Genomic DNA, 26,967 nt, shown 5'->3' with positions numbered 1-26,967 from the left:
CGGCCATTGGCATCACACGTGGGCAAGCGACTCCACTGGAAGGGGCAGCGATAAAGGGGTACTGAAAAGGACTTAACAGCCTTTTCAAGGCATCATCTGTGCTCTTTTACCACCATGATTTTATTGTAATAAATCCGTTAACATTTACCCTTGGTGTTGTTTTTTTTTTAGCTCTGCTCACCCCTGATTTAAAGAACCTTTAGCCTTTTAGAGTCCTAGGGTTCTGCAAAGCACTAGGTGCGTTTTTTAATTGGTTTTAAATTCTCATTTAAGTCTTATTGGTAAATTAAAGGCTCAACTAGTGGACTCAATTGACTCCTGGCCACGCAACAATAATGCACAGTGCATGACATACATTACATTACATTACAGAACTTAAATGTAACAAAATTCAAAGTCAATAGCATTGTGCCTCTGGCAGCTTGATGACATAAAACGGTTTTCATGTGATCGGCTATCTGTTTTGGCCCTGGGCTGTGTATAAAGGTGGGCAACATGAGAGCTTCCCAAAATGTATATTTAAAACACCAAATGTTCATGTGTTGAAAGTATTCAATTATTTTTTGGGGGGGAAAAAAGGCCACAACTGCTCAGTTTCTGTAGTGGGCATACTTCCCACATACATGCTAGTACACTGCCTGGCCAAAAAAAAAGTCACCATCAAAAAAAAAGGTCATACACTCTAATATTTCGTTGGACCGCCTTTAGCTTTGATTACGGCACGCATTCGCTGTGGCATTGTTTCGATAAGCTTCTGCAATGTCACAAGATTTATTTCCATCCAGTGTTGCATTAATTTTTCACCAAGATCTTGCATTGATGATGGTAGAGTCTGACTGCTGCGCAAAGCCTTCTCCAGCACATCCCAAAGATACTCAATGGGGTTAAGGTCTGGACTCTGTGGTGGCCAATCCATGTGTGAAAATTATGTCTCATGCTCCCTGAACCAGTCTTTCACAATTTGAGCCCGATGAATCCTGGCATTGTCATCTTGGAATATGCCCGTGCCATCAGGGAAGAAAAAATCCATTGATGGAATAACCTGGTCATTCAGTATATTCAGGTAGTCAGCTGACCTCATTCTTTGAGCACATACTGTTGCTGAACCTAGACCTGACCAACTGCAGCAACCCCAGATCATAACACTGCCCCCACAGGCTTGTACAGTAGGCACAAGGCATGATGGGTGCATCACTTCATCTGCCTCTCTTCTTACCCTGATGCACCCATCACTCTGGAACAGGGTAAATCTGGACTCATCAGACCACATGACCTTCTTCCATTGCTCCAGAGTCCAATCTTTATGCTCCCTAGCAAATTGAAGCCTTTTTTTCTGGTTAGCCTCACTGATTAGTGGTTTTCTTAAGGCTACACAGCTGTTCAGTCCCAATCCCTTGAGTTCCCTTCGCATTGTGCGTGTGGAAATGCTCTTACTTTCACTATTAAACATAGCCCTGAGTTCTACTGTTGTTTTTCTTCGATATGATCTCACCAAATGTTTAAGTGATCGCCGATCACGATCATTCAGGATTTTTTTCCGGCCACATTTCTTCCTCGAAGATGATGGGTCCCCACTATCCTTCCAGTTTTTAATAATGCGTTGGACAGTTCTTAACCCAATTTTAGTAGTTTCTGCAATCTCCTTAGATGTTTTCTCTGCTTGATGCATGCCGATGATTTCACCCTTCTCAAACAGACTAACATCTTTTCCACGACCACGGGATGTGTCTTTCGACATGGTTGTTTAGGAAATTGCACCAGTTGGGGTTAAATAACTTGTTGCCAGCTGAAAGATAATCACCCATGCAGTAATTATCCAATAGGAGGCTCGTACCTATTTGCTTAGTTAAATCCAGGTGGCGACTTTTTTTTTGGCCAGGCAGTGTATTATCATAAGACCTGAGTAACACAACACCACTATATTTCTCTTTAAATTAACCTTTTGCTACGTGTTGTCGGGGCTGAACACAGCCCTGAACATACATGAAAAGTGAAACCAAAACATCTGGATTGCCCCCTGGAAACTGGCTGGAGTACAGGCCATAAACACTGCCCCCTCCATGTTAGTGAATGAGACATGGACCAAACTAAAAACTACATGTCAAATACATTTTTCCCAAAGATGGTGTCTGTCATTTTAGGTAGTTTTATCACCCCTTAAGTTTGGTGTTAATATGTTTTTTGATGCCACAAAAAGGGGGATGACATCATGATTAACAGTTGTATGCGCCAATCGCCGTGCTGGCTTCTACTGGCATTGCATATGATGGGTTGGACGAGTGCATGGGCAGGAACTCCACCAGCACAGAGATCACTACTGCGCAAACTCTTGCTCCCAATGGTGTCACCACTGCAACTTAGGATATTTTGGCTTCATTTTTACACAATGGGGGTTAGTGACGACACATCATCCCTCTTTATATACAGTCTGTGTTCTCAGCTGTCATAAGTTTGTGTCAGTGCTAAGCTCTGCCATGGTTCTTCTCTCAAGCTGTGATTGGACAGTTAATTTTTAATTCATTTTAGCATGGACAAGCCTCTTTTCTGATTTCTTAGTTTGTACAACCTTGATTCCTTTCCTTGCCTCCTTGCAAGCAGAGGAGACATAAGGACAGAGGAGTTGAGGCAACAGGCAGTTAATCAAATATGACATATGAGCCTCTCAGCAGTTGTTTTAGAGCATCGATTAAATATAACATCTGGCACAGCTGCATCATCAGCTGTATGTCACAGCTTTTTTGTATGTCCCAGGTGCCTGAAAAACTCCTCCTTGCAAAGGATACACCTGTGCACCCTTGCTCATAGCTCCTTTGATTAGCCTCCTCTCTCCTCTCACCTTACACATCAAGATGCACTTTAGGAAATGGATAAGATGCTGTGCTGATATTGATTTCCAGATCAGGAGTATGGAGGAGAGAGGAGACGAGGAGGTGTAAAATGAAAGGAGCCCAAGAGGTCTCCATCTCTGAAAAAGAAAGCCTCCTTGCAACAGTGCTTTGCATGTAGTGTTGGTGGTTTTATGTTGCCCTCTGCTGGACAAATTGAAAGAGAATGCGCCTCCTTATTTTGCTTCTGTGTTGTGATATGATCATTCAGCCAATTAAGACCAAAATATAAAATATTCTCATTTAACATGTTTTTTTTGTTGTATTTCACTCTAATCTTTTGCTGTAGTTTAAAAGTCTTTAAAAAATTATATTTCTATTGTAGGCATGAACTGACTGTGTTGGGTTTGAGGTAAGGTAAAGCTATAAAAAATGTCAGAGGTTTGGACAACAGCAGGTAGCAGTTTAGAAGACGGTTAAAGAAGAATAGCATCATTGTTCCATCTTTCCAGATGAGGAATGGTAAATGGACTGTACTTGTATAGCACTTTTTCACTTTTCTGTCTTTTTTTTTTTGATCACTCAGTGCTTTCACACTACATGTCGTATTCACCCATTCACACATATATTAACACAGTGGTGGCCAAGGCTACAGCACATGGTACCAGCTGCTACTCAGTAAACATTCATATGCACTCACACTCTGATGATGCAGCATTGGGAGCACTTTGGGGTTCAGTATCTTGCCCATGGCAACTTCAACATGTTGACTGGAGGAACTGGGGATCGAGCCACTGACCTTACGGTCAGCAGCCTGACCTAACAGTCAGCAAACTCACCTGTTTCTCTGTTGTGGCATCTTCTGATGATGGAGCTTCGTCACTGGGGAGTGGGACCAGCAGTAAGCCCCGGGCCCGGTCCCAGTGCTGCAGTATGTGCTCCACCTGCTCCTGGCTCTGCTCATACGCACTAAACCGAGACTGCAGCTCATCAACAACCGACTGAATAGCATGGACAGTAGAAACAGCACAGGCATTAAAAATAGCTCATCAGCATTTAACAGTATTTACTGAATTTGCTGGCTTGGCAAGAGCTCAGTGTTGGTGTAGTTGTCATTTCACATGCAACAGAATATATGAGTAAAATTGTCCTTTCTAAATTAATTAAACTAAAAAAGCAACACAGCAATTCATTCATTCATATCTCTGTTGTGCTCTGTTGGTAAAGTAAATATTTAACTATATTCAATGGAAATGTGAGTATGATTCCTTATTGTATGATAACAAATAATGGCTGTGATCTATTGCTTTGGCTGATCATGTCTCTGTAAATGTTGTATATTCACAGTTCAATGCTAAGTTTGATACTTCAAACTGCTGTGCCTTTAAAGAGCTGCAAGAGTGCATTACAAATGAAGGATTTGCTTTTTTGTGTAACAATAGCAATATACTGCGTGGGTTTGACAGTGCCACTAACTTTGCTCCTTAATAAACTCACCATTTCTCCCTCCAGCTTGTCTGTGCATTGAGGAGACTCTGCATGTGATGCTTTGGTTTCTTCGGTCTGCTTCTGTAAATCATCAGATTCTTTACAGTGCTGCACTGTTAAAGCAAGGAGGACCATATGTCAGCAATCAGATAACACTCTATAAGTTATTATTTACTTCATATTATTCACATTTTCCTGGAGCCAAAATGATTGGAAAATAATTCAAGTGTCCAGCATTTAACAAAATTGAGATTCCTTGCAATTGCTTGCACCTTCATTTATATGATGCTTCTCTCTTGCATCCACTAGTGATTCTTTAGAGTTGTAACAGGAAGACATCCTCTGCCCGTTTAAAGCATCTGCTGACTGGAGAGGAAATCAAACACACGAGTTTCATGACCACCGACAAGAAGACTTAGTAAGATTGCATATCATTTGTGCTTATGGCAGCTATTGTGTTTTGTGTCTGAGTGTTGACTTGGAATACATATACAGACCTGCTTTTCCTCAAGCAAGCTCTTCTTCCTCGACACTTCCTTAGAATCCTTCTTTCCTCCCTTTTTGCTCTTCTCCTTCAACTCATCTTCTTTAAACTTTTTTAGCTCCTCCTCATGCCTCCGTTCCTCCTGCTCTTTCGCTATACGCTTGAGCTCCCTTTCACACAGATGCATACACATATTTTCTTAATAGTTGAAAATATTCCCACTGGGGACTTCAAACAAGTAACATGAAAAACTAGAAGGTTAAAGAGGATACTATGCAAACACATAGTCCTTTCTGATATTTGTTTTCTCCTATCTTTAATCATTGGTTCCTGTGCAGTTTATTCTTACATATAAATGATGCTTTTTCTTCATTTCGATTCGGCCAACTCTAATTTTTTGGTTCTACTTTGTTGCTTCTGCATCCGAATTATATTCATGATCATGAGGCAGGTGAAAAGATGTCCAAAGGTTTAAAAACAAGTTAGTGTCAAGCATTCAATAGACAATGGACCTCATGCAAGAAGCTGAAATATAAACAGATTCCTTCTTAAGTGGCACATGTGATTGCTTGTGGTGAACCTGTGGCATTTTCTCTTCTTTAGAATTTTCTCTTAGGTACAAAAAAAAAAAAAATCACAGGTGATCCAGACCAGTTGGATCAGTCATGCATACAAAGATACATTTGTTTGGCTAAGAATAATGATGTCTGAACAGATATGGATTTTACATATAATACAGAAATTAATTAGGATAACATGGACAGATACATAAATTTCAACAAACAAATTACTACAAATTTGTCCAGTTAAGAGAGTGTGGTGACTCAACTTGAAACACTAGCAAGCCTCACAGAAACTAGAATTACCGCCTTGTATTTGTACGCATCCTTGTTCCAGTCAAATTGCACTTACAGATAACATCCATGTCTGTGAAAACTTGGATGCTTCAAACACAGAAGATCTCTACAATCAGCAGAGTTTCAAGGTGGACACCAAAAAATTTGTGTCACCAGTTCAGTACCTGACCAAATGTCATAAAACAGGCTAGCAAAGATTTTGAGTAAGGTGATAAGGATGCAGCAAACCCAGCTGCAGGATACTTACAGTAAGCCCGTTAGTAAAGCTTAACAAATCCTTAACTGTCGTGACCAAACCTCTTTTCAGGGAGTTTGATCTTGTTTCCTCTTGCCACCGTTTCAGAAAGCTGAGAACAAAAACAAGGCATGCCAGGGCTTCTTTTATCCCTGTTGCCAACAAGATTAATTTGGTGACCTATTTTGCTGTCTTTTATGTGTATCTAGCTGAGGTAGTTTGTATACCTAGATTATTTATTATTTAATTATTCATCTGACCTTGATTATTTATTGCTGTGCATTTTGTCTATTGCCACTGTACTTTGCTAGACTTGCCAATGCATTTATTTATTTACTGTTCTGTTTTCAAACTGTTGGGTTTCTGCTTCAGTGTATGGGGATCTTTGTTGTCACGTGAGCTCGTGAGTTTCTGTATTTCTGTGTTTGTTTCTGATGTTGTCCATGTGTATTTGTCCATTCATTGTCCATGTATTTTTTGTGTCTTGATGCCTGCTGTACATCAAATTTCCTTTGGCGTAATAATAAGTAAAGTTGAAAGTTAAATATAAAATGGCATTACTTCATCATTTAATGCTATTAGACATTTGTGTGATTTTTTTATAATCAGAATGAATCCTTGAGTTTAGGGACAAAAATATGTTTTCTGAGGTCACAATGACCTTGACCTTTGACCACCACATTCTAATCAGTGTAATCTTAAACCCAAATCCAGGTTTGTGCCAATTTTGAGGAAATTCCCTAGATGTATTCTCAAGATATCATATATAAGAATGAGATGGATGGAAGGTCCCAGTGAGATTGACCTATGACAGTCAAAGTCTAATCAGTTCATCCTTGATTTAAAGAATAAAAAAAAAATCCCTCAGGACATTGAGATATCGCATTCAAATGGCGGACGGATGGACAGTTATTGCCAACATGAAAAAAGTATTGAGGTTTTAGGATAAAAATGTTCTTGCATGAGGTCCAGTGTGTGCAGCCTTCTCCAGTCTTTACCTGAGTTTTTGCTGTCGGCACTTCTCTCTGTGTTGCTGGACAATACGCTCCTTCTCCTCCTCTGGCAGAGTGTCATACTCCTCTTCATCCAGCTGCTGCAGCCACTGCTCCTCCCTGGTAGCTTTTTCTTTCTGCAGAGCCTCTGAGGGACACACACAGGAAGTTCCACACATTGAACAGTGCCATAAACCTCACTGAATTGAAAGAACATTATGGTAGAGTTATCTCCTCTGTATCATAACTTGTGTATGTATGTGAGCCAGTGCATCTCTTACCTTCAGTTTCTCTCTGTGCTCTCTGTCGTGCCATAAGGGCAGTGTAGGAGTCAGACAAGTTAACTACATAAATTTGTTTGCAGTTATTAAGGGCTTTCAGAACAACTTGCAGCGTGCTTGCTGCTGACTGAGTGTACACAGACTCCAGGCCATCAATCACTATTCCACCATGACAGTCGCTGCACTATTATCACGATGGCAGCACCAGCAGCAATGACGACAGGACAAAGAGAACAAACATGAGAAAACACAAGTCAAACTTATGTGAAACTTCTGTTGGCTATTAAGCATAATTTGATAACTGCAAAGAGCTGTGAGCTTTCTGATGAATGCATGTAGCAGAAGTGTTTTAAAGAAGGACTCGTCTGCACTCATATAAGGTCCCATTGTGTGTAGCTTTTTTTTCTGTGTTTTTGTTTTTGTGTAGATTTTGTATTGTGTGTGTTGTGTCCTTTTTGTATCACTTTATATCACATGCTATTGAGTGCATTGTTTGTTTTGTGTTAGCTTGTGTGTGTGTGTGTGTGTGTGTGTGTGTGTGCCTGCGTGTGCGTGCGCGTGTGTGTTTTCTTCTCTTCTTCTTGTACAACTTTATATTATCATTGTGCTGTGTATTTGTTCTGACCTGCCAAGGGACTGCAGATGTGAATTAGCTCTAAGCTATGATCTGGTACGGTGCATCAAATGGTAACATTTATGTTTTAAACAGTACATGTACCGTTCTAAATAAAAAAATAAAAATAAATGATACTGTGTCCTCGCACTTAACTGGAGATTTTTGAACTGTTGTGGAATGTGCCACACAATTTACGACTAGAATAAAGTGCATATTTACAGGACAAACAGGACGTTAGCTGACCTGAAATCTTTCTGACAGGATATCAGCCAATAGCTGTTCAGACAAGAGACTGCTGAGAATGCTCACATCTCCTCCCTGAAGACAAATCAAATTGTTAAATTATATCAACAGTTTTTATTGTAATCCTTCCAAATGCAGATATAATTGAGAGATTTTGCAAAGATAAATTTGTATCCAGTAGATTCATTTAAAGAAAAAAAAGGTACATAAACATGCTTCCACTTCCCAAATCTGGACCACAATGCTTAATCATTCCAAAATTACACTAAAGCAGCAGTTGACTTGAAAATTTGAGAAAATGTACCAGGCAAAGGGTGATAGGTGTGCTTTCAGAGCCCTGAGGAGCCTTAGAGTTGCTTCTGTTGCAGCTGTCCTGGCTGGCTTTTGCAGGAATTTTCACATTATCCTGTGAAGCTGGAGCTGCATGCAGAGCTGGATCCGAGGCTTCAGGATGTGCTGCAACTCCTGCTTCCGGCGTCTGAGCTGGAAGCAGATGCATTTATTTATTTCCACCTTTAATTACAAATCTAAACTAAATATTATGCTTTACTGCAGTAGGGTCCTATTTGACTATAGAAGAGTTATGAAGCCTGATCACAAGCACAAGGTGGCTCAGTACAATCACAGTCTTTTATTAGCCATTCCTGTGAAATGCTTGGTGACTGAATGCCTTGGTAATGGGCCCATTGACAGTCTGGAGAGGAATTACTAGTCTGTCCATTACAAGTCACTTCTCTAACTGTAACTCCCAAAACAAATACAGAAACACGACTAGAATTACCACCTCATAGTTGTATGCCCCCACAAACCCGTCAAGTTACAGTTACAGTTTCTAATTCTAATCTGTGAAAACATGGATGCTTCACACACATCTTTCCCCAGCAGCACAGAAGAGCTCTACAATCAGCACAGTTTACACATTAATATCACCAATTCATCATCTGCCCAAATATCTTCCTGAGCTGACCTTTGACCTCCTGCATATAAAAAGTCATGATTTGATCCTACGAGACATTAGTGTGAAATGTTGTCATAATTACATATGAACTCCTGAGTAAAGGCCAAAAAAAATTTTGAGGTCACAGTGAACTTTGAAATTCAACCACCACGTTCTAATCGGTAAATCAATCATTCTTGAGTCAAAGTGGACATTTGGGCTAAATTTGAAGAGATTCCCTCAAGGTGATCTTGGAGATATTAAATCCCTCAAGGAGATATCAAATTCGTGAGAAGGCGTCACAGTGGTCACTTCTGACTTATGACCACAAAATTCTAATCTCTTCATCCTTGATTTAAAGTGGATGTTTGTGCCACAGAAATGTGTTCATGGCGTTGGTGGGATATTGCATTCAAATAAGAATAAGAAAGATGCAAGGTCACAGTGACTTTGACCTTTGACCATCAAATTTGAATCAGTTTATCTTTGAGTCTGAGCAGACATTTGTGCCAAATTTGCAAAAAAATCCCTCAAGGCGTTCTCAAGATATCATGCTCACAAGAATGGGACAGATGAGAGGATGGAAGGACAGATGAAGAGAAAGGTGTATGGAGGGATGGATGACTCCAAAACATATGCCTCCCGCCACAGCTATTGCCAGCATGGAGGCATTAAAAACCATATAAGAAGTCCAGTGCATGCAGAGTGTATGGTTCTCACCAGCTTCCTCAGCACTCCTCTCAGCATATTCAGCAGCAGCACACTCATAGAGATTTCTGGCAGTCAGACCAACAGCTGAAGAACTATTCATCAGCACCTCTGTCACCACAGCATCAACACTCATGCACTCCACTCTGTAGTGATGCGCCAGAGCAGCCGCCATGTTGCCATTATCTGGAGGAATAGGACACACAAAATTTCACATGTACTATACAGTGCATGTCCTCCATCTTTGTTTGATGATAGAATTTACTTGTTTGTTTTGTTTTTATTTTATTTTAAACTGCAACTGGTTTCTTCCTCGGAAATATTTTAATCGAGATATCAAGATTCTGCAAATGAGTTGGTATACTTTTTTTTTTACAATACAATACAGAATGTGTGGTTTATTGTTTAGTTGAATTGCTTCACCTGTCAGTGGGGCTCCATACACGATAACAGCAATGCCTCTACGGTTGCGTGCAGCCAGACCCTCAAGGGAAAGATCAACACCCATGTGACAGGCAATTGCTCTGGAGACAGGTGTCATCTCCACCTGCTCCAGTCTTCGACTGCCTCTCTCTTTGCTCATCTCGGAAACCACTGAAAGAGCAAGCATTACTAATACAGATAGCCCCTGTAGGGCAGACAGTAATGCACACTAAGGTTGCTTTCATCTTCTGCTTCTGAAAGAGTTGTACTCACTTAATTCAGCAGATTTAGGTAGGTAGGACGCCAAACTCTCGCTGCCGGTCGCTGCGTGCGCATGTGCCCACACAGTTAAAGTGTGTAAGTCTTTCACTTTGCTGCCTGGTGGGTGGGCATTGTTCTGTCTTGACCTCTTTTCTTCCTCATGTGTATCACCCATCTTGGCCTCTTTCTCATCCAAGCTTTCCTTCAGCTCTGCTGCACACAAGTAGATCAGATTAAAACAGGTACACACACAGCATGCAGGCACCTGCAGGAACATGATTTCAGAGCTTGATGGACATGTGTGCCTGAAGCTACCATCATCTTTGAACTGGGAACAGTATTGCTGGTAGTAGTCGAGCAGTTCTGTATGAAGGCTTTCTCCTGGGACTCTGGGAGGTAACAGTAATATGTTGTTCTCATCATAACCCTGCATCAGGCGCAGGATCTGCACGGGATTAAGCAGTGGGGAAGATTTGGGAGGAAGAAGGAAACCAGGAAGAGGACAATAACATGATGTGAGGGACAAGGTGAGGAGATAAGAGCGAGGGAAAAAAAAGGTCAAAATGTTATCTATAATCTAAGCTAAATATAAGCTGACATATGATTTATACATAAGAATTGGAAACAGCTTTGTGCAAATGCTTTTATCTGTTTTCACTAAGTAACAGTGTTGGGCTCTTGTTTACATTTTTTCACTCTCTATTTATTTGTTCTTTAAATATAGTTTCTTTGTATTTAAATTTTTAAAAATTGACAAAAAAAACTGTGGACAACTACATCAACAAGTAAACAAGATAATGTAAAAAAAGTTTAAAAAAAAAGAAGAAGAAGACGAAGAAGAATATTTTAAGGTCAAAGTGTAGCCAGCCACCAAGGGTAGTTACAATAGTGCTGTACAATAATAACAATTTCAACAGTGCATCACGGTGTCCTTTAAATGACTGGTTTGGGTGTAAAGCGGCCCATTGCACGCACCACTGCCAGGAACATACACATTACAAAAAACATTACAAAATATTTTTTTATATAATAAAGGCCTTCAATACTGCATAACCTGCTCAGGCCTACAGCATAGCTGCAGAGTGCACTGCAAACAACCTATACTGTGCAAATCGCACTGTAGCAAATTCATCAAGTTCATTCAGTACAGCGCCCAGTACTATCCATCCTTCCCAGGATTTTTCAAATAAGGCTGTATTAAGTCTCAATTCAAAGAAAAGGTTTCCCATTACAAAAATTTCATGTATCACATTAAACCAATCAGTTAAGGTGGGTGGTTCTTGATTTAACCAGTTTTTTGTATTGCTTTTTTTGTGGTGATCAGCATTATTCTAAAAATGTACATAGAGGCAGAGGAGCTGTTATAGCACCCTTCATAATTTTGGACCTGAAACCAAAAACAGTCTTAATGTTTAACACTTTTCTACAATATCTTTCATGGTTCTCCAAAAATGATGGATTCCAGGGCCAGGGCATTTTTATTTGCATTCTGTTTTTATTATACGGCACTTTGTAACTGTGTTTTGAAAGGTGCTATATTAATAAAGTTTTGTATTACTATTATTATTATTATTATTATTATCATTATTGTTATTGTTGTTATTGTTATTGTTATTGTTATTGTTGTTATTATTATTATTATTACTACTATGATTTTGGCAAAGGCATCTGGTAAAATGTATATACTTACAGTATTATTATCTAGCAGCCTTTCACGCTCTCATTCAAACTTTCTCTCTCTTTCTTATTCCTTTGCAATCAGACAGAAGGGAGCTACCTTTTCCTCCTTGAGATACTGTGTGTCAAATTCAAGGGAGTAGAACTCAATGGGGAAAGAGCAGGGGTTTTTGACGATGACCTCAGCTTTAACTTCAGTGCTGGCAGGCAGGCAAGGCCCCATCTCCAGCACCTCCGGACAGAAGTGGAGCTGTGGCTCCTCCCCCTGCCCCTGGGCTGTGATCAACAGCTGCTGGGTGCTGTCAGACACATGCACCTCCAGCTGCCTGTTGTAAGAGTGCTGCGAAAAAAAGGTGCATTAGGTCACTACCCATATAATGTCCTGGGCTCTGATATGTATTGTGTCAATCTCTAAAATCAGTTGAGCTCTTTACCCCCTCTGCAGGGCTGAACTTTATCTGGACGTTGACTCTTTCACCAGGGGCCAGCATGCCGGAGCTGGGAATGGTCTTAAACACCACTGGAGGTGGACATTGCTTCTGCAAGACCTTTTTACGCTGGTAGAGAGGCAGGAACTTATCTACCTGAGAGAAAGCCAGAACAGAAGCTCTGTAGTAGTAGTAGTAGTAGTAGTAGTAGTAGTAGTATTTGTAATAGTATTCTCAACAAATAGTTTTTTCATGCTACAGATAGATGAAATGTAGAAGTAGTTTTTGTTTACTGGATATAAAATGACAAAATTTAATGGAAAACTTCATGGAAATTGTGGTACCTTTTTGAAAAGCTTCACCTTCTCAGCTATGCTCCAGTAACAGGGCACGTATTCATGATTAAACAGCTGGATTGCCTTCATCTGATGGGGAACAACAACAATCTGAGTGCATTCATATCAGTTTGGCTACTAATGAATAGATACCGATATTTAGTTCATACATGGCCTTTATGCTGCATCAAATCACTGATCATAGTGAAAATAATGCTGATCTGCAAATGTATAAGCTCACCAAAATTAGCACATACATGTGGGTTTTTCAGACACAGGTAAACCTGCTAAAAATAGACCATTTCCATTGCCAGTTGAGCAGAGCTGTGCACACAGTCCTGCAGCAGCACACTCAGAGTTTTTGTGTGCGTGTGTGGCTTTTTTTTTTTTTTTGGTGTGTCCGTTTAATGTCACGGACAGACCGGAGAACAGTCAAGTCAAGTCAATTTTATTTATGTAGCCCAAAATCACAAATCACAATTTGCCTCAGATCGCATTACAAGCTTATGTACGACAAAAACTGACCGTCAGCACACAGTAATGTCCTTTTTAAATGTCTTTAATGCTGTAGAAGACTTCTGCTTGAAATGCATTCGTCATGTGGCTGCCACAGACCCAGAATTAAAGACATCTAAAAAGGACATTACTGTGTGCTGACGATCAGTTTTTGTTGTACATTGCTTTTTGCGCTGGCACCTGGAAGAGTTTTTCAGTTGCGGTTAGGAGCGTGCTCCTTTTTCCCTTGTGTTGCGAGCTTTACAGCATGACATCCCTCTGTCTAGACCCTGAGTGTATCACTGCTTTAGCACTGCTTAGGTGGAGACAGACAGCGTCATTGCATCTTGCCAGCTAAGGGGCTAAAATTAGCATGTTGACCCAGGTGTTCTGTTTCCATCATTAACAATCAAAGCTAAAGGTGATAAGTACCTGTGACTACTGCAGTCTTTTGACCCTGGTGTGAATGCCAATCCAACTCTTGTCCCAATGGGAAAGTGTACAATTGGCATTATGCATGTAATAATTGAAAAGCCAGATGTTAGCAGGTGTTAGATGTTTTTTTGTTGTTTTTTTTTGCAAAGGGAATGAGGTTAAAGAGAATTATTTGGAAATAAACTAACCCTAATCTGACCACAACATGGCACCACAGTGAGGCAGCATACTGCTCTTTCCTCAGTGCCCCTTGTTAGTTTGCCATGCACACCCCCAGCAATGTTAAAGGAATACTTCACCTGCAGAATGATCGTTTGCATATCAATTACTCACCCTATGTTACTCTGAAATTGCAAAATAAACTTTCCTTGTATGCGTCAAACGATGATGATAAGAATTCCTGATAAAGGGGTAAAAGGGGTCTGCACTTATCAACAGCAACTATATCACAACATGTCTTTCCCATCTCTCACACTGCTAGTGCAGTGTTCTCTAGTTGAATGCTCAGTACTTCCTAAAAACACGCATTTTCATTAAAACCTCACTATTCATTTATTATGAGAGTTGCACGTCTGGCAAGGTGTGTATATTTTAACTCAGTTTAATGCACAAGTAAAGTTCAAACACGTTCTTGCTCAGGCATGAAACTCATGTAGATTTGTTTTGTCTCTTACTTTTGTAACAAAAAGACATGTTTGGAAAGTACTGAGTATCTGACTGGACAAATGAAACTTCGATTATACTGCACCAGTTGTGTAAGAGTTTGTAAACATATGACGAAAATTCATTAAAGGGGCCTTATTATGCTTTTTGTTGTTTCCCCTTTTCTTTATTGTTTTGTGTAACATTTTTGTGCTTGTAAAAGCTCCCCAAGTAACAAAGCCAAAGTCCAAGCCAAAGGGAGCTCTCTCTCCTTCAGAGGACACTACTAAGCTGCCTGAAACTGCTTGTTTGAGTTTAACTGTTAACCTCTGTAACTGTGTGACATCACAATGTAACAAACAGAATAGAATGTGCATAGGGAGAACCAGCTGACCAATCAGAGGAGACTGGGCTTCTCAGGAGACGGGACAAAAGCTTAGTCAGACTGTTTCAGAAAGAGGTGCTGCAGCACACGGCAGTTTGAGACACATGATGTGTTTTTTGAACATGATAGCATGTAAACCTATTCTAGTAGAACCCTGAAATACAAATATGATCCAGAAAATTAGCATAATAGGGCCTCTTTAAGAATTTTCTCCGTTTTTGGATTCTTCATTCATAATGGAACTAGGTGAGAAAGGCAAAGTTTTCTTCACAGATTGATGGTGACATGGGATGAGTCATATGATCAGTTAACCTTTACCTCTGTATAGTTTTTGTGCTTCCTAATCTGCTGCTTTTGCATGTTAACAACACAAAGTCAAATAAAATTGGTGGTAGAAGTTTATTTTATTTGACTTTGTGTAAATATCCAATTATAATCAAATCTGTGTACAAGATTATATGGTTACACAAACTTTCAACACAACTGAAGGACACAACAAGCAACCCTTAGGGCTACACACCAGTATCTTGTCCTTCCATGTTATCATACTGTATTACCTGGCACATGCCACACTGCACAGTGTCAAACTGCACTGTATCCGTGGAAACAGTGATGGCCGGCATGATTACCACTGCACACAGCCGCACCTGGACCATTGGACCACCTGTGACCTGAAAAAGCAAAATCACCTTAGGAACAATGTCACCAATTTAGAAGGAGACCTAAAGGTCTGAATCAGAAACAGTCAGAGTGTTTGTGCACATCCACATGTGTTGTGTATGCTCTGTGTACCTGTATCGGCATGACAGCACTTATATCTCCCATCTTCAGGCTGGCTCCTTGTGGGTCAAATTTAACTGTGAAAGTCTGAGTCTCACCACAGGCCATGTTTTTTACTCTTTCAAAGCCTGCACTGAATCCTTTAAAGAAATAAGAAAAAACTCTAAGTATTATTTATTTCATCAAAGCAAAATGAAGAAGACTAAGAGAGAAATAGAAAATGAAAACACAACAATTAATATTACCCCATAAATGATGCTGCACTCCCTTTGAGACAATCTATCCTTTCTCTACTATCCTATCACTTTAAGATATAGAGATCATTTGTTTATCCCACTCAGCCACGTAGGACTCAATCTAAGTTTTAGCAGCAAAATTATAAACCTGTAAACTTGTCACTACAGCTGAGTTTGACATTTTGGGGCAAAGCTTGCTTTGGGTGCCAAGTGTGCTAGGTTCAGCCTAGCCAGCAGCAGAACATAGTTAGACTTTGGCATCTGGACTCTGACCTCATCACTCCCTGCAGGTATGTGTAAATAAGTGATGATTAAATATATCCTTCCCCTAGCCGCGGTCTGCTAGAGAGAGCTGATGTTTGTGTTTTATGGATGATATGGAGAGTTAGGTGTGTCATGTGTATGAATCAGGGCAGCTCAAGCTGACTGCTTGGACTAGCTCACCGTTGTTGCTCAATTTGTGGTACCACTGCATGAAAAGAGACACACAAGCCCCTTTTGCACTGCCTTTTCAAGACTGGAATATCGTGCCATTATGACGCTTTGCAGTTCTACATAAAAGGTAAAATTGCAGAATGGGGAGGGCAGATTTTTCTTGTCTTCACCAGCAGTGGAGCAGGACAGAACAGTGCTAAACCAAGGTCTTCGTAAAATAGACCCGCAGGATGGGACCATGGGCGTGACAGGCTTAATGTTTTGATGGCGTGTTCTCTGTGTGACCCACACAGGACATTTAAAAAGCAGCTAGCAGCAGTTAGAAGCTAACTCAAATAAGAAGAACCACAGCTGTAAATGACAAATATTGAAAACAGTAAGGCCCAGGTTTTCCTTAACCACTGAGCAGAGGCCAATATCAACCACCATATGACAGAAAAGGTTAATGATTGTTACTGACATGTTATGCCACTGTTATTGTTTAGAAAGTGCTGCTGACACATATGTTATATATCACACTAAAGGCAGACGCGAGAGGCATCATGCCTATCATGCCTCTTTTGTTTCCGCGATGCCAGCATGCTGTCTAAAATCACACTCTGGGGCAGCATCATGCCTCCGTCATTTGATTTTGTGTAAAAACTGTAATGGTAGCATAACGGAAGGCCTTTGCAGTGGTCCTACAGCACCATCTCTGTGTAAAAAGTAGTGAGAATACCACAGAAATCTTTGGTGTTACCTGTGCCAGCTAGAGGTTTGCATTTGGCATGGAAGGACACAGGCAGTGATCCAGTATTGGTCACATTTACAGTGTAACTGAGGACTTTCCCTGGAATGACATATCCAAAATCCAAAACATACTCTGGGAGCGGGAACCTGAGAGAGTGGAAAGAAGCGAAGTGGAGACATGAATAAGACAACAGTAAACAACATCTACTGTGTGTCATAAGCTTGTTTACTAAAGCAGGGCTTTGCAATACTTGAGCTTTATGCATTTCTGAGATTCAATTGTTCATTTGTCATGATAACCATGTTACCATTTTACACATCTAGATTGAATATTTTAAAAAGTTGTTGAAGTTAAATTTTAGCATGTGAGTGTGTTGTTTCACTTCAACAGAACAAAAGTCTTTGCCTTGAACATCGACTTTATTATTCATTATCATTGTCAATGCCGTGTCTTCACTGGATGAGAAGATAGCGAGCATCTACATCTTTGATTATATTATTTCCTACAGGATTGTCCTAACTGCGTGTGAGTGACGCAGCGCAATACAGCATGATACTGACTGCCAATTCAAGCTGAATTTCGCCCCATTTCTATCTTATTCCTGTTGCTTGTGTTGACTGTGCTGCAGTTGACGAGGAACAGCTGATTCACAGTGCATCAAATGTGACCATCTGTACCAACTTCATTCATTCATCAACAGCAACTTTACCATGTGGTATTTTCTACAAAGGGAACATCAGTGTTCTTTATGAGGATGTGAATTGTCAACTCTCAGATGAATAGTATTGTGAGAATTCTTTTTTTGCTAATACAGATGGGGTGATGAAGTGTAACAGCCAACTATCTAATGGTGTAAACTATAAACTAACAAAAAAATAAAATAACCATCATAAACCACCATTCTCTGAAGAGCCACATTATAAACAGTCAGAAGTAACATTTGCATATTAGAACATAAAACAGCAAACTAAACTACACACTACTTAGTCCAGCACTAGGCATGATGGGAATGTGGGCGTCTCTACAGTTGTCATCTGGATGAAGTGAGATCTCCAGGGAGCTGAATGTTTATATAAATACAATGCTAGCAAGCTAGCTTGTTTTACAAAGTGGAGATAGTGGTATTATACAATGTGGTAGCTACAACAATGATATCTATTAGGTACAAGGTACAACATAAGTTTATTGACACTTTTCTTAAACGTAGTTTAAGAAGAAATTAAATTTAAAGGTGATCCTAAATCCTGCGACATCTTTTGGCGTCAAAGTAGGAGTTGAGTAATCTCACAGCCTGGGGAAAGAAGCTGCTCCGTAGTCTGGTGTTTCTGCAGCAGATACTTGATGTTTGATGACCAAGATAGGTTCTCAGTGACAGTAATTCTAAGGACCTATAGCTGTTCACCTGCTCCACCTCAGCTGCGCTGATTTATTTATTTTCATTTAACCTTTATTTCACCAGGTTGGTCCCATTGAGATTAAGAATCTCTTTTTCAAGGGAGACCTGGCCAAGACAGTCGGCAGTGAAAAACACAAAATTGCAGATAGAGACACAAAAGGAGACAAAACACAATTCACAACTATCTATCAGTCAAAAGGTATTCTCCGGGGGGTATTTGTACAACCAGGCAGGCTAAAGACAATTATATTCTACAGAATCTGTTTCTAACTCTTTCGTTTTAGATTTAAAGACATTTATGGACACCAGCTCCTTGAGCTCATTTTATTTTGAATAGTGAAATTCCAGGTTGAGGGTGCAGAATACCCAAAAGCCCTTTTCCCAATTTCTGTCCGAACATTTGGGACCAAGAGCATAAAGAGGTCTTGAGAACGCAGCGAGTACTATCTGGTACTTTTTTGCGTGATAAAAACACAAACATAGAACAGGGCCAGCCCAAGAATTGCCTTATATATGAAAATGTACCAATGTAAGAGCCTACGGGTCGCCAGGGGAGGCCATCCTACACAAGAGTACAGCTTAAGGTGGTGCGTCAGAGGTTCTTACAAATACCCAGGTATTTGTAAGAATAAACAACCTCTATCTCTTTTCCATCCACAGTGACCACCACGGGTACATTTTGTGACATAGTCTTTGAGTTAGTAAACAACATTAGCTTAATCTTATCTGCATTTAGAACAAGTTTCAGGTCATGCAGTGTATTTTGAACAACTAAAAAATGCATTTTGTAAGTATTCAACAGCCCGTGCAAGACTTGCCGCACAGCAATATCCAAAAGTGTCGTCTGCATAAGATTAATAGATTAAAATATTAAATATAATATTATTCACATAAACTGTAAATAAACGAGGACCTAATACAGAGCCCTGCAGTACGCCTTTGTGAACAGATACAATATTAGAGCATAGACCATCAAACCTAATGCACTGAAACTGATTGCTAAGATAATTTGAGAATCAAGCAATTGCTTCTTCTAAGAGCTCTGAGCTCAGAAGTCTAAGCTTTAAAACATCATGGTCAACTGTGTCCAAAGCTTTTGATAAATCAATGAAGAGGGCTACGCAATGTTGCTTCTTATCTGCTGTGCTTTTTTCTACAACTTGATTGATTTGCTGATAAAATATCATTTGTGTATAAAAACACCTTTACCTGATTACTTACCAGAGATGCAAGAACTTTGACTAGCACTGATAAGTTGGACATTGTCCGATTGTTATTTAAAACACTTGGGTCACCACCTTTCAATAAGGGTAGAACAAAGACAGATTTCCATAACCTTGGAATCTCCTTAGTCAGCACTGTAAGGTTAAAAAGATATGTGAGAGGCTCTGCCACTAAGTCAGCTGCCAGTTTCAAGAAATAAGGATCTGTAGAATGAGGTCCTAAAGGCTTTCTAGGAACTAAGTCTTTTAAGGCCTTGTGAACCTCCTGTGCAGAGAAAGGCTTACAATTAAAAGACTGACCAGCATACACTGACACATCACTACTGGACTTCACAGATACAGGGTAAGCAGAGACAAACATGGAGCCAGAAGATACAAAATGCTCATTAAAACAATTCAACATTTCCATTTTGTCATGAATAGCAACAGAATCCTTCATAACAAAAGTGGGTACAGCTTGAGAATTGTTGCTGCCAGAAAGGGATTTTATTACCTTCCAAAATCTCCTGGGGTCATTTAATTTTTTTTGGTGATAGATGTTTTGGCTTTCTTTATAAAAGCGGAACATTTGTTTCTTAGTTGTCTAAAAGCAGTCCAATCAGTGGCAAAACCTGTTGCTCTTGCCTTAGCCCAGGCTAGGTTTCATGCATGCACAGTTTCTGCTAGTCCAGGGGAAAACCAGGGGTTATCACTGCCTTTAACTCTGAGTCCAGGCTGTCTCCACATCCCTCTTAGATCCCTATTAACAATGACGCGCGGTTTTAATTTAGGGATTTTAGTGTTCCTGTTTGCGGCAACAGCGCAATGATCAGTTAAACCATTGCAAAAAACACCAACAGCTGAAAATTTATGGCGAACATTAGTCAGGATCAGATCAATTAGGGTGGATCTCTCATGGCATTTATGATTTGGACGAGTTGAAGAATTAATCAATTGAGTGAGATCAACAGAGTCACAAAAGGTTTTAAAATCATCAGCGGGCGGACAGGTTAGAGCCTGAGAAGACGTACAGTCTTTGCGACCCAAGCTGGAGAGCAGGCTGCTGGCAGAGGAGCTGGAGATGGGGAAGAGGAGGGGAGGAGATGCGGTGGCAAGGCCAGGCGAAGAGGTCAGGCAGGTGGAGCCTGAGATGTGCAGGAGGACCCAGTCGAGTTGCAGGATTAGATTTGGAGGATTGGTGCAGTTTACATCCCAAGTTAAATGGACAAGAAAGGAGATATGCCCAATTTCTTTGCAAAATAATGTGTGCGAATGCACTTGAAAATACTTTGCTCAATTTAGGTGAGAATGTTGAAAGGATAACAAAGTTATTAGTAAAAACAGATGACACTTAACATTTATGTAGACTGACTTGCTGCCATCTTGGATTCTTTGATTTTGTAGAAGGTGTGTGTCTTTGCCTCCTTCTTTCTAAAATCAACAATCAGCTCCTCGGTTTAACTGATGTTGAGCAGTGGGTCGTTCTCTGTGCACCACTCTGCAAGACTGTGTATTTCCCCCAGTATGAACTCTCATTGCTGTTTGTAATACGACCAATGATGGTGGTGTCGTCCGCATACTTCACAAGTTCACAGTTCTCCTGATGTCTGGGAGTGCAGTTATGGGGGTACAGTGTCTCCTCCTCTACACTATTGTAGAGGAGGAGACACTGTACCAATCCGAACTCTCTGGGGTCTGCATGTGAGGAAGTCCAGAATCCAGTTGCAGAGCATTGTACTGAAGTCCAGGATGTTACGTTTTCCAGTCAGCTTCATGGGAGAGTAGATTGTATTGAATGCTGAGCTGATGTAGCAGGTCTTATTCTCCAGGTGAGTGAAGACTGAATGAAGAGCAGTAAATATGGCATCCTCTGTGGATCTGTTGGTTCTGAAAGCATACTGGTGAGGGTCCAGGCTGGCAGGGATGTTGTCTTTGATGTGCTGGAGAACCAATTTCTCAAAGCACTTCATCAGGATCAGGGTAAGAGCTTATATTTACTTCAAGAGTTTTTTCACATCTGCTGTGGTCACTGAGAGTGTGCAGTCCTCTGGAGGCAGCGTAGACTTCACAGCTGAGTCTTTATTGAGGAGGTCAAAGTGAGTGTAAAGTGTGTTCAGCTCGTCTAGCAGCCTCACATATGATGGAGGCGCTCCTGCTTTTGTAGCTTGTGACATTTTGAATCGCCTGCCACATATCTTTAGTGCTGTTGCTGTTGAGCTCTTTGTCTAGTCTCTACTGGTGTCTCCTCTTAGCCTCCTTGATGCCAGCTCTCAGTTGTGCTCTGGCTATGATGTATGCCTCCTTGTCAGCTGAGTAAAACTCAACTTTTTATGCTCTGATAAGAGCCTTCACCTCCCCATTCATCCAGGCTTTCTGGTTGGGGAATGATCTCACTGTCTTTGTGATCAACATGTCATCAGCACATTTGCTGATATATGATGTCACAGAAGATGCATATTCTTCAAGATTGATCTTGCTATCTTGAGTGGCAGCATCTTTGTTTTTTTTTTTTAAGATTATTTTTTGGGGCTGGTATTGCCTTTAATTGACAGGACAGTGTCGAGGCTGATTCGAACCTGCGGCCGCTGCAGCGAGGACACAACCTCTGTACATGGGGTGCAGCTCTATCCACTGATCTATCAGGCGCCCTGAGTGGCAGCATCTTTGAACATCTGTGCACTAAAAAAAAGTCCTGTAGAGCTGCTGTAACTTCATCTGTCCACACTTTAACAGTTTTAACTGTTGGTTGGACTCTTGGACTCAGCTGACAATATGTCTGCAGGATGAGCAGAGAAATATGATCTGACAAGCCAAAGTGATGACTTTGCAGCTGTCAGGAATATTTGTATACACATAGTCCAGGATTTCCTCCTCTGGGTGGGGATCTGGACATGCTGGTGGAATTTAGTTAAGACACATTTGAGGTCTGTTTGATTAAAGTCACCAGCTTCATGAAGATTCCATCTGGTTTCTTGGTGATGTTGCTGCTGATGGAATCATGCAATTCCTGCAGTGCATTTTTTAAATGTTCATCTAGAGTTATGTACAATATACAGCAACAATATAAACACTGGGCAACACTTTCCTGGGCAGATAATATGGAAAGTAAGTGCTGCCCCATTTTTTCAGTGGTTCTGTCTTGAGTGCATAGCTGATAGGGGTGTGGTTTGTTTACATGATATGATGAAGTTCCATTTTAACAGATGCAGTGTGGATGGAGAGCGTATGATGTAATGCAATGTGGTGCGATAGTCTGACGCTTACATTCAGTTAGGACACGGTGTTAGCGGTAAAGATTTGTGGGAGTTAAAAAAAAGGGATCACAATGTGGTATGAGGGAAAACAGCCAATGCACAACATGACATCCATCAATTTGCACAAGAACCAAAGAACCAAAACATACCCAGCCATATACTGTATTATTCATTAACCCAAAGTCTTTGAAACTGACAACAGTTCTTGTTTCAATACAGTAAGAGGACCATCTGTGTGTGTGTGTGTGTGTGTGTGTGTGTGTGTGTGTGAGAGAGAGAGAGAACATACTGGCCAAGTCTGTGCCACTTTCTGGAGGAACCCTGTGAGTCTCTGAGCTCCAGCAGGCTACCGGACACGGCAAGAGCATTCTGTTTGACCAACGTTCTCTCAATCTCCATGTGGAGCAGATCTTCATACTAGAAGCAACAGGGAAAAGAGACAAAAGAAAAGGGGAGGGAAAGAATTAGGGGAACATAGACACTCAAAAGTTAATAAAAAGGTACTGAAGAGTAACATAAGACAATAAAAAGCACAGTTTTCAGAACATTAATTTAAGGTCCCTCTTAATCTGTTAAAAGGAAAAGCTCCTTTTAAAAACAGTGTCATCTATGTCTCATCACATACAGAGCAGAATGACAGCTGGATGTATAAGGTAGAAGAAGGTAGCAGGTAGATATATTAATCGTTTGTCCTTGATCCTACTATATCTCGGGGGAACGAGTCGATTAAATCAGCAGCTACTGTGAAGATTCCATCCGGTTGCTTGGGCATGTTGCTGCCATTCAATTCCTAAAAGTGCATTTTTTGCATTTGCATCGGAGTCTTGTGTCCTAAAGGCTCCCAACAAGGTCCATCCATCCAGTCCAATAGCTTGATCTGGGATGTTAGGGTTTAACCATGTGCACAGAGCATTCTCCCATTGCTGAGTGAGTCTCAATCACATCTCATCCATTTTATTCTCCTGTGACTGGATATTAGCCAGAAGAAGGCTTGGTAGAGGAACAGCTCTCGGTCCAAGGTCGGTCAGCCTCACCCTGATGCCGGCTATCCTTCCTCTCTTCATCCAGCACTTTCAGTTTAGTTTCTCTTCTCTGGTCTGACTGGCCGCTCGGTGTATGCCGTTGGTGGGGATCCTCTCGTGATCTGTTGCATTCACTCCAAACTCCACACAACATATCCCAATACTGATAAGTGCTTTTCTATTGTAGAAAAGTTGTGCTTCAGCAGAAAGAGGCCAGAAAAAAATTGAAAAAGTAGCAAGGACTTAAAGAGCAACTGGCTGCTGCATCTACATGCGCTGCCATCGTCATAACAAATGTCATTCACTTTTGACTGGTAAAAGTTACATTTTCAGATATCCCTACATGACTCAAGGCTCAGACGTGGAGGCTGGTTTAGAGCAGAGCTGATTGTCAGTTTACATTTTTTTAAGTTTAGAAAAAAAGGAGCCAAAACCTTGAAGATCTGATGATCAAGACATTTGTCATGATACACAGCTTTGACATTTGCAGATTTGTCTAGATTCTGTCTAGGTAAAACTCCACTTGGGATATTCCTTAAAGAGATAGTTCAGCCCCCTCTCTGAGCTACCACCTTATCGTGGTGGAGGGGTTTGCGTGTCCCAGTGATCCTAGGAGCTCAGTTGTCTGGGGCTTTATGCCCCAGGTAGGGTCACCCATGGCAAACAGGTCTTAGGGGAGGTCTCACCAGACCTCTATTGATGATTGCTACAATTGGTTAGAAGTTTCCCTCACCCGGACACGGGTCACCGGCACCCCCTATTGATGAATCCTACATTTGGTTCGAATTGTAGGATTCATCAGCCAGGCCTGGGGATGGGGCTCGATGGCGAGCGCCTGGTGGCACAGCCCAAATGAGGCGACGTGAGACCTCCTTCCCATGGGCTCACCACCCATAGGAGAGGCCAGAGGGGTCGGGTGCAGTATGAGTTGGGCGGCAGCCGAAGTCAGGGACCTTGGCGGTCCGATACTCGGCTGCAGAAGCTAGCTCTAGGGACGTGGAATTTCATGTCTCTGGCAGGGATGGAGCCTGAGCTGGTGCGCGAGGTTGAGAAGTTTTTTTTAACTTGTGCACCTCATCTCCCCGGGTTAGACCCAGCGCTGCTGCCCGCTGTACCAGCCGTCGCTGGGTTGGCAGGTTAGCGCTAGCTGAATTCAGCTGCTACCGCGATTTCTCGCGATTTTTAACACGTCCTGTGAATCATTTCACAGAAATCATTTCAACAAGCAGTTTTCAACAACTTGTTAATATGTCATTGTGTTTTGAGGATATTAATAAATTAACTTTGAAAGGGGGCTGTGGCTCAGCACATAAAAATACCTAACTGCACAACAATGGGACCATTGTTAAAAAACAAAAAATAACATTCGTAGGTATTTAGACATAATAATGGACAGTCAAGCAAAAACTGTGCAATATGAACATTTTCTAAATGCATCTGCCATCATTTTCTCTAATTTCTACACCACAACAACAGACTGAAAGTCAGTGAGGCCAGGGGTTTTTCTTGTTATTTTTTTTTATGGATAAAATGGTAAAGTTCCCAATCTGTCAGGCTTTGCATAGGGATTGCTGTCCTTATCTTGCTTACCTTTATCTGCTATGAAAATGTTTGCTTTTTTATTTTAGTGGTTAGGGGAAATGTCAGGGATGTTACTTGGACAACACACAAAACCATGAGTAAATACTGGGAGAAGTAGAAAAAATCCATTCCCACTGTAATTCAGTGGGTCTTGCCTACTTCCTGGAAAATCACTCCACAGATAAAAAGCAGCGAAAGCCCTGTAGAACAGGCTGGTTACTAACAGGAGTGATGCAGTGGCACTGCCATGTGGAAAGAATATATATTTGGAGCATGCACACTACATATGTTGACCACAATGGCATGCATTATCTTTTAAAACATATGCATAAAACCCTCTAAACAGGAAACAGCATGAACTCTGAATATAATTTATTCTTCCTGTGTTGAATGAAGCAATAAAGAGTTTTCACTACACTATATACAGTATGCTTCCAAAATAATAGAGAGCAGAATGTTTTCATTGCATAACATCAATATAGTTAATATGGGTCACTGACTGTGAGGGTGCACTTGGCCTCGGTTGTTGCTCCTCCACCTCCACTGGTAATTCCATTCATGAGCTCCGCTCTGACTCTGTCTCCCTCTACAGCTGCTCTGGCCTGCTGCACCACATCACTGTAGCACTCCTCAGCTGCAAGGGAATCATAAAGAAAGAATGTCTCACTATTTGTTAGCATGGAGGCATGGTTATTAGGGAGACCTGTCCACTAACTGAAAGATTTGGGCGTACTGCTTTCTAATGCAAACCAGTCAGAAAACAAAGAAGGCACAGGGATTACTTTAGGGGATGAATTCAGTTCTGGGGAATTGGCTCTATTGTGTAGCTGACTCTGTTCTCTGGCACTTTTCTTATGGGGATCAATAAACGATCATCCCACATGTGAACCACTTTCTGTTAACTGAGTTTGACTAAGATTCAAATTGTCCATTCCAATCATAGACTGTATATAAAGATGGACTTCATGAAAGCTTGCAAAAAGTGAAGCCAAAACTTCTGGATCACCCCCTGGTGGCTGGCTGCAGTACAGGTCATAAACACCACCACCTCCATATTAGTAAATGACACATGGATCAAACTAAAAAGTCAAAGGACTTATCACCCTGCTGTATGTTCAGGTGTTTGTTTCTGATCATTTTGTTTCTAATGACTTATTTAATGCCATAAAAAGGGGACGTGTCGTCATGATTGACAGCTGTGTGCGCCATCTGGTGTGCTTGCAATTAATGGTGCTGCTCACATTTAGTCGGACTGGCATATGGGCAGGAACATTACAACCCCACAGATCACTACTATGCAGACTCTGTATGATGTTACCACTACATGATGACACCGGCTGGATATTTTGATATTTCATTTTTGCAGAGCGGGGATAGCAAAATTGCAAATCAACCATGACATTCTTACCTTAACCTTAACCAATACCACTCCTCTTACTCAAACCTAACCAATCCAACCAATGAAGGCATCTTGTACGAGCCACTCATAGGGAGGGTAGGGCGGGTCATTCCCTCACTATTCCAAGATTTGTAAATATGCATGCAGCTAAGTGGAGACGCATTGTCTATCTTTATATACAGTCT

At 40.9% G+C, this 26,967-nt stretch overlaps 1 protein-coding gene across 5 annotated transcripts in view; it reads right to left on the bottom strand.

Annotated features, from left to right (window-relative positions):
* Window positions 1-26,967, bottom strand: part of LOC121954904 (axonemal central pair apparatus protein HYDIN) — a 148,891-nt gene that overhangs the window by 48,889 nt on the left and 73,035 nt on the right. For 4 of the 5 annotated variants that reach the window (XM_088086604.1, XM_088086609.1, XM_088086608.1 and 1 more), the window contains exons 29-48: window positions 25,884-26,017; window positions 23,070-23,197; window positions 16,938-17,074; window positions 15,540-15,667; window positions 15,305-15,418; window positions 12,800-12,880; window positions 12,462-12,611; window positions 12,128-12,367; window positions 10,666-10,795; window positions 10,363-10,563; window positions 10,090-10,260; window positions 9,679-9,852; window positions 8,326-8,504; window positions 8,022-8,096; window positions 7,163-7,346; window positions 6,888-7,029; window positions 4,811-4,967; window positions 4,586-4,679; window positions 4,323-4,426; window positions 3,665-3,826 (exon numbers count right to left, since the gene is read on the bottom strand). In XM_088086604.1, the coding sequence (XP_087942730.1) occupies window positions 3,665-3,826; window positions 4,323-4,426; window positions 4,586-4,679; window positions 4,811-4,967; window positions 6,888-7,029; window positions 7,163-7,346; window positions 8,022-8,096; window positions 8,326-8,504; window positions 9,679-9,852; window positions 10,090-10,260; window positions 10,363-10,563; window positions 10,666-10,795; window positions 12,128-12,367; window positions 12,462-12,611; window positions 12,800-12,880; window positions 15,305-15,418; window positions 15,540-15,667; window positions 16,938-17,074; window positions 23,070-23,197; window positions 25,884-26,017 (2,885 nt within the window). The remainder of the gene's footprint in view (window positions 1-3,664; window positions 3,827-4,322; window positions 4,427-4,585; window positions 4,680-4,810; window positions 4,968-6,887; window positions 7,030-7,162; window positions 7,347-8,021; window positions 8,097-8,325; window positions 8,505-9,678; window positions 9,853-10,089; window positions 10,261-10,362; window positions 10,564-10,665; window positions 10,796-12,127; window positions 12,368-12,461; window positions 12,612-12,799; window positions 12,881-15,304; window positions 15,419-15,539; window positions 15,668-16,937; window positions 17,075-23,069; window positions 23,198-25,883; window positions 26,018-26,967) is intronic. The other variant, XM_088086606.1, reaches the window with a different exon arrangement.

This window comes from Plectropomus leopardus, chromosome 13 (assembly GCF_026936395.1).
Source record: "Plectropomus leopardus strain MGB_pleo_1.0 chromosome 13, ASM2693639v1, whole genome shotgun sequence".
NCBI classification, from domain to species: Eukaryota; Metazoa; Chordata; class Actinopteri; order Perciformes; family Serranidae; genus Plectropomus; species Plectropomus leopardus.
The sequence above is the reverse complement of the archived record's forward strand: the minus strand, read 5'-3'. Positions and strand labels throughout refer to the sequence as shown.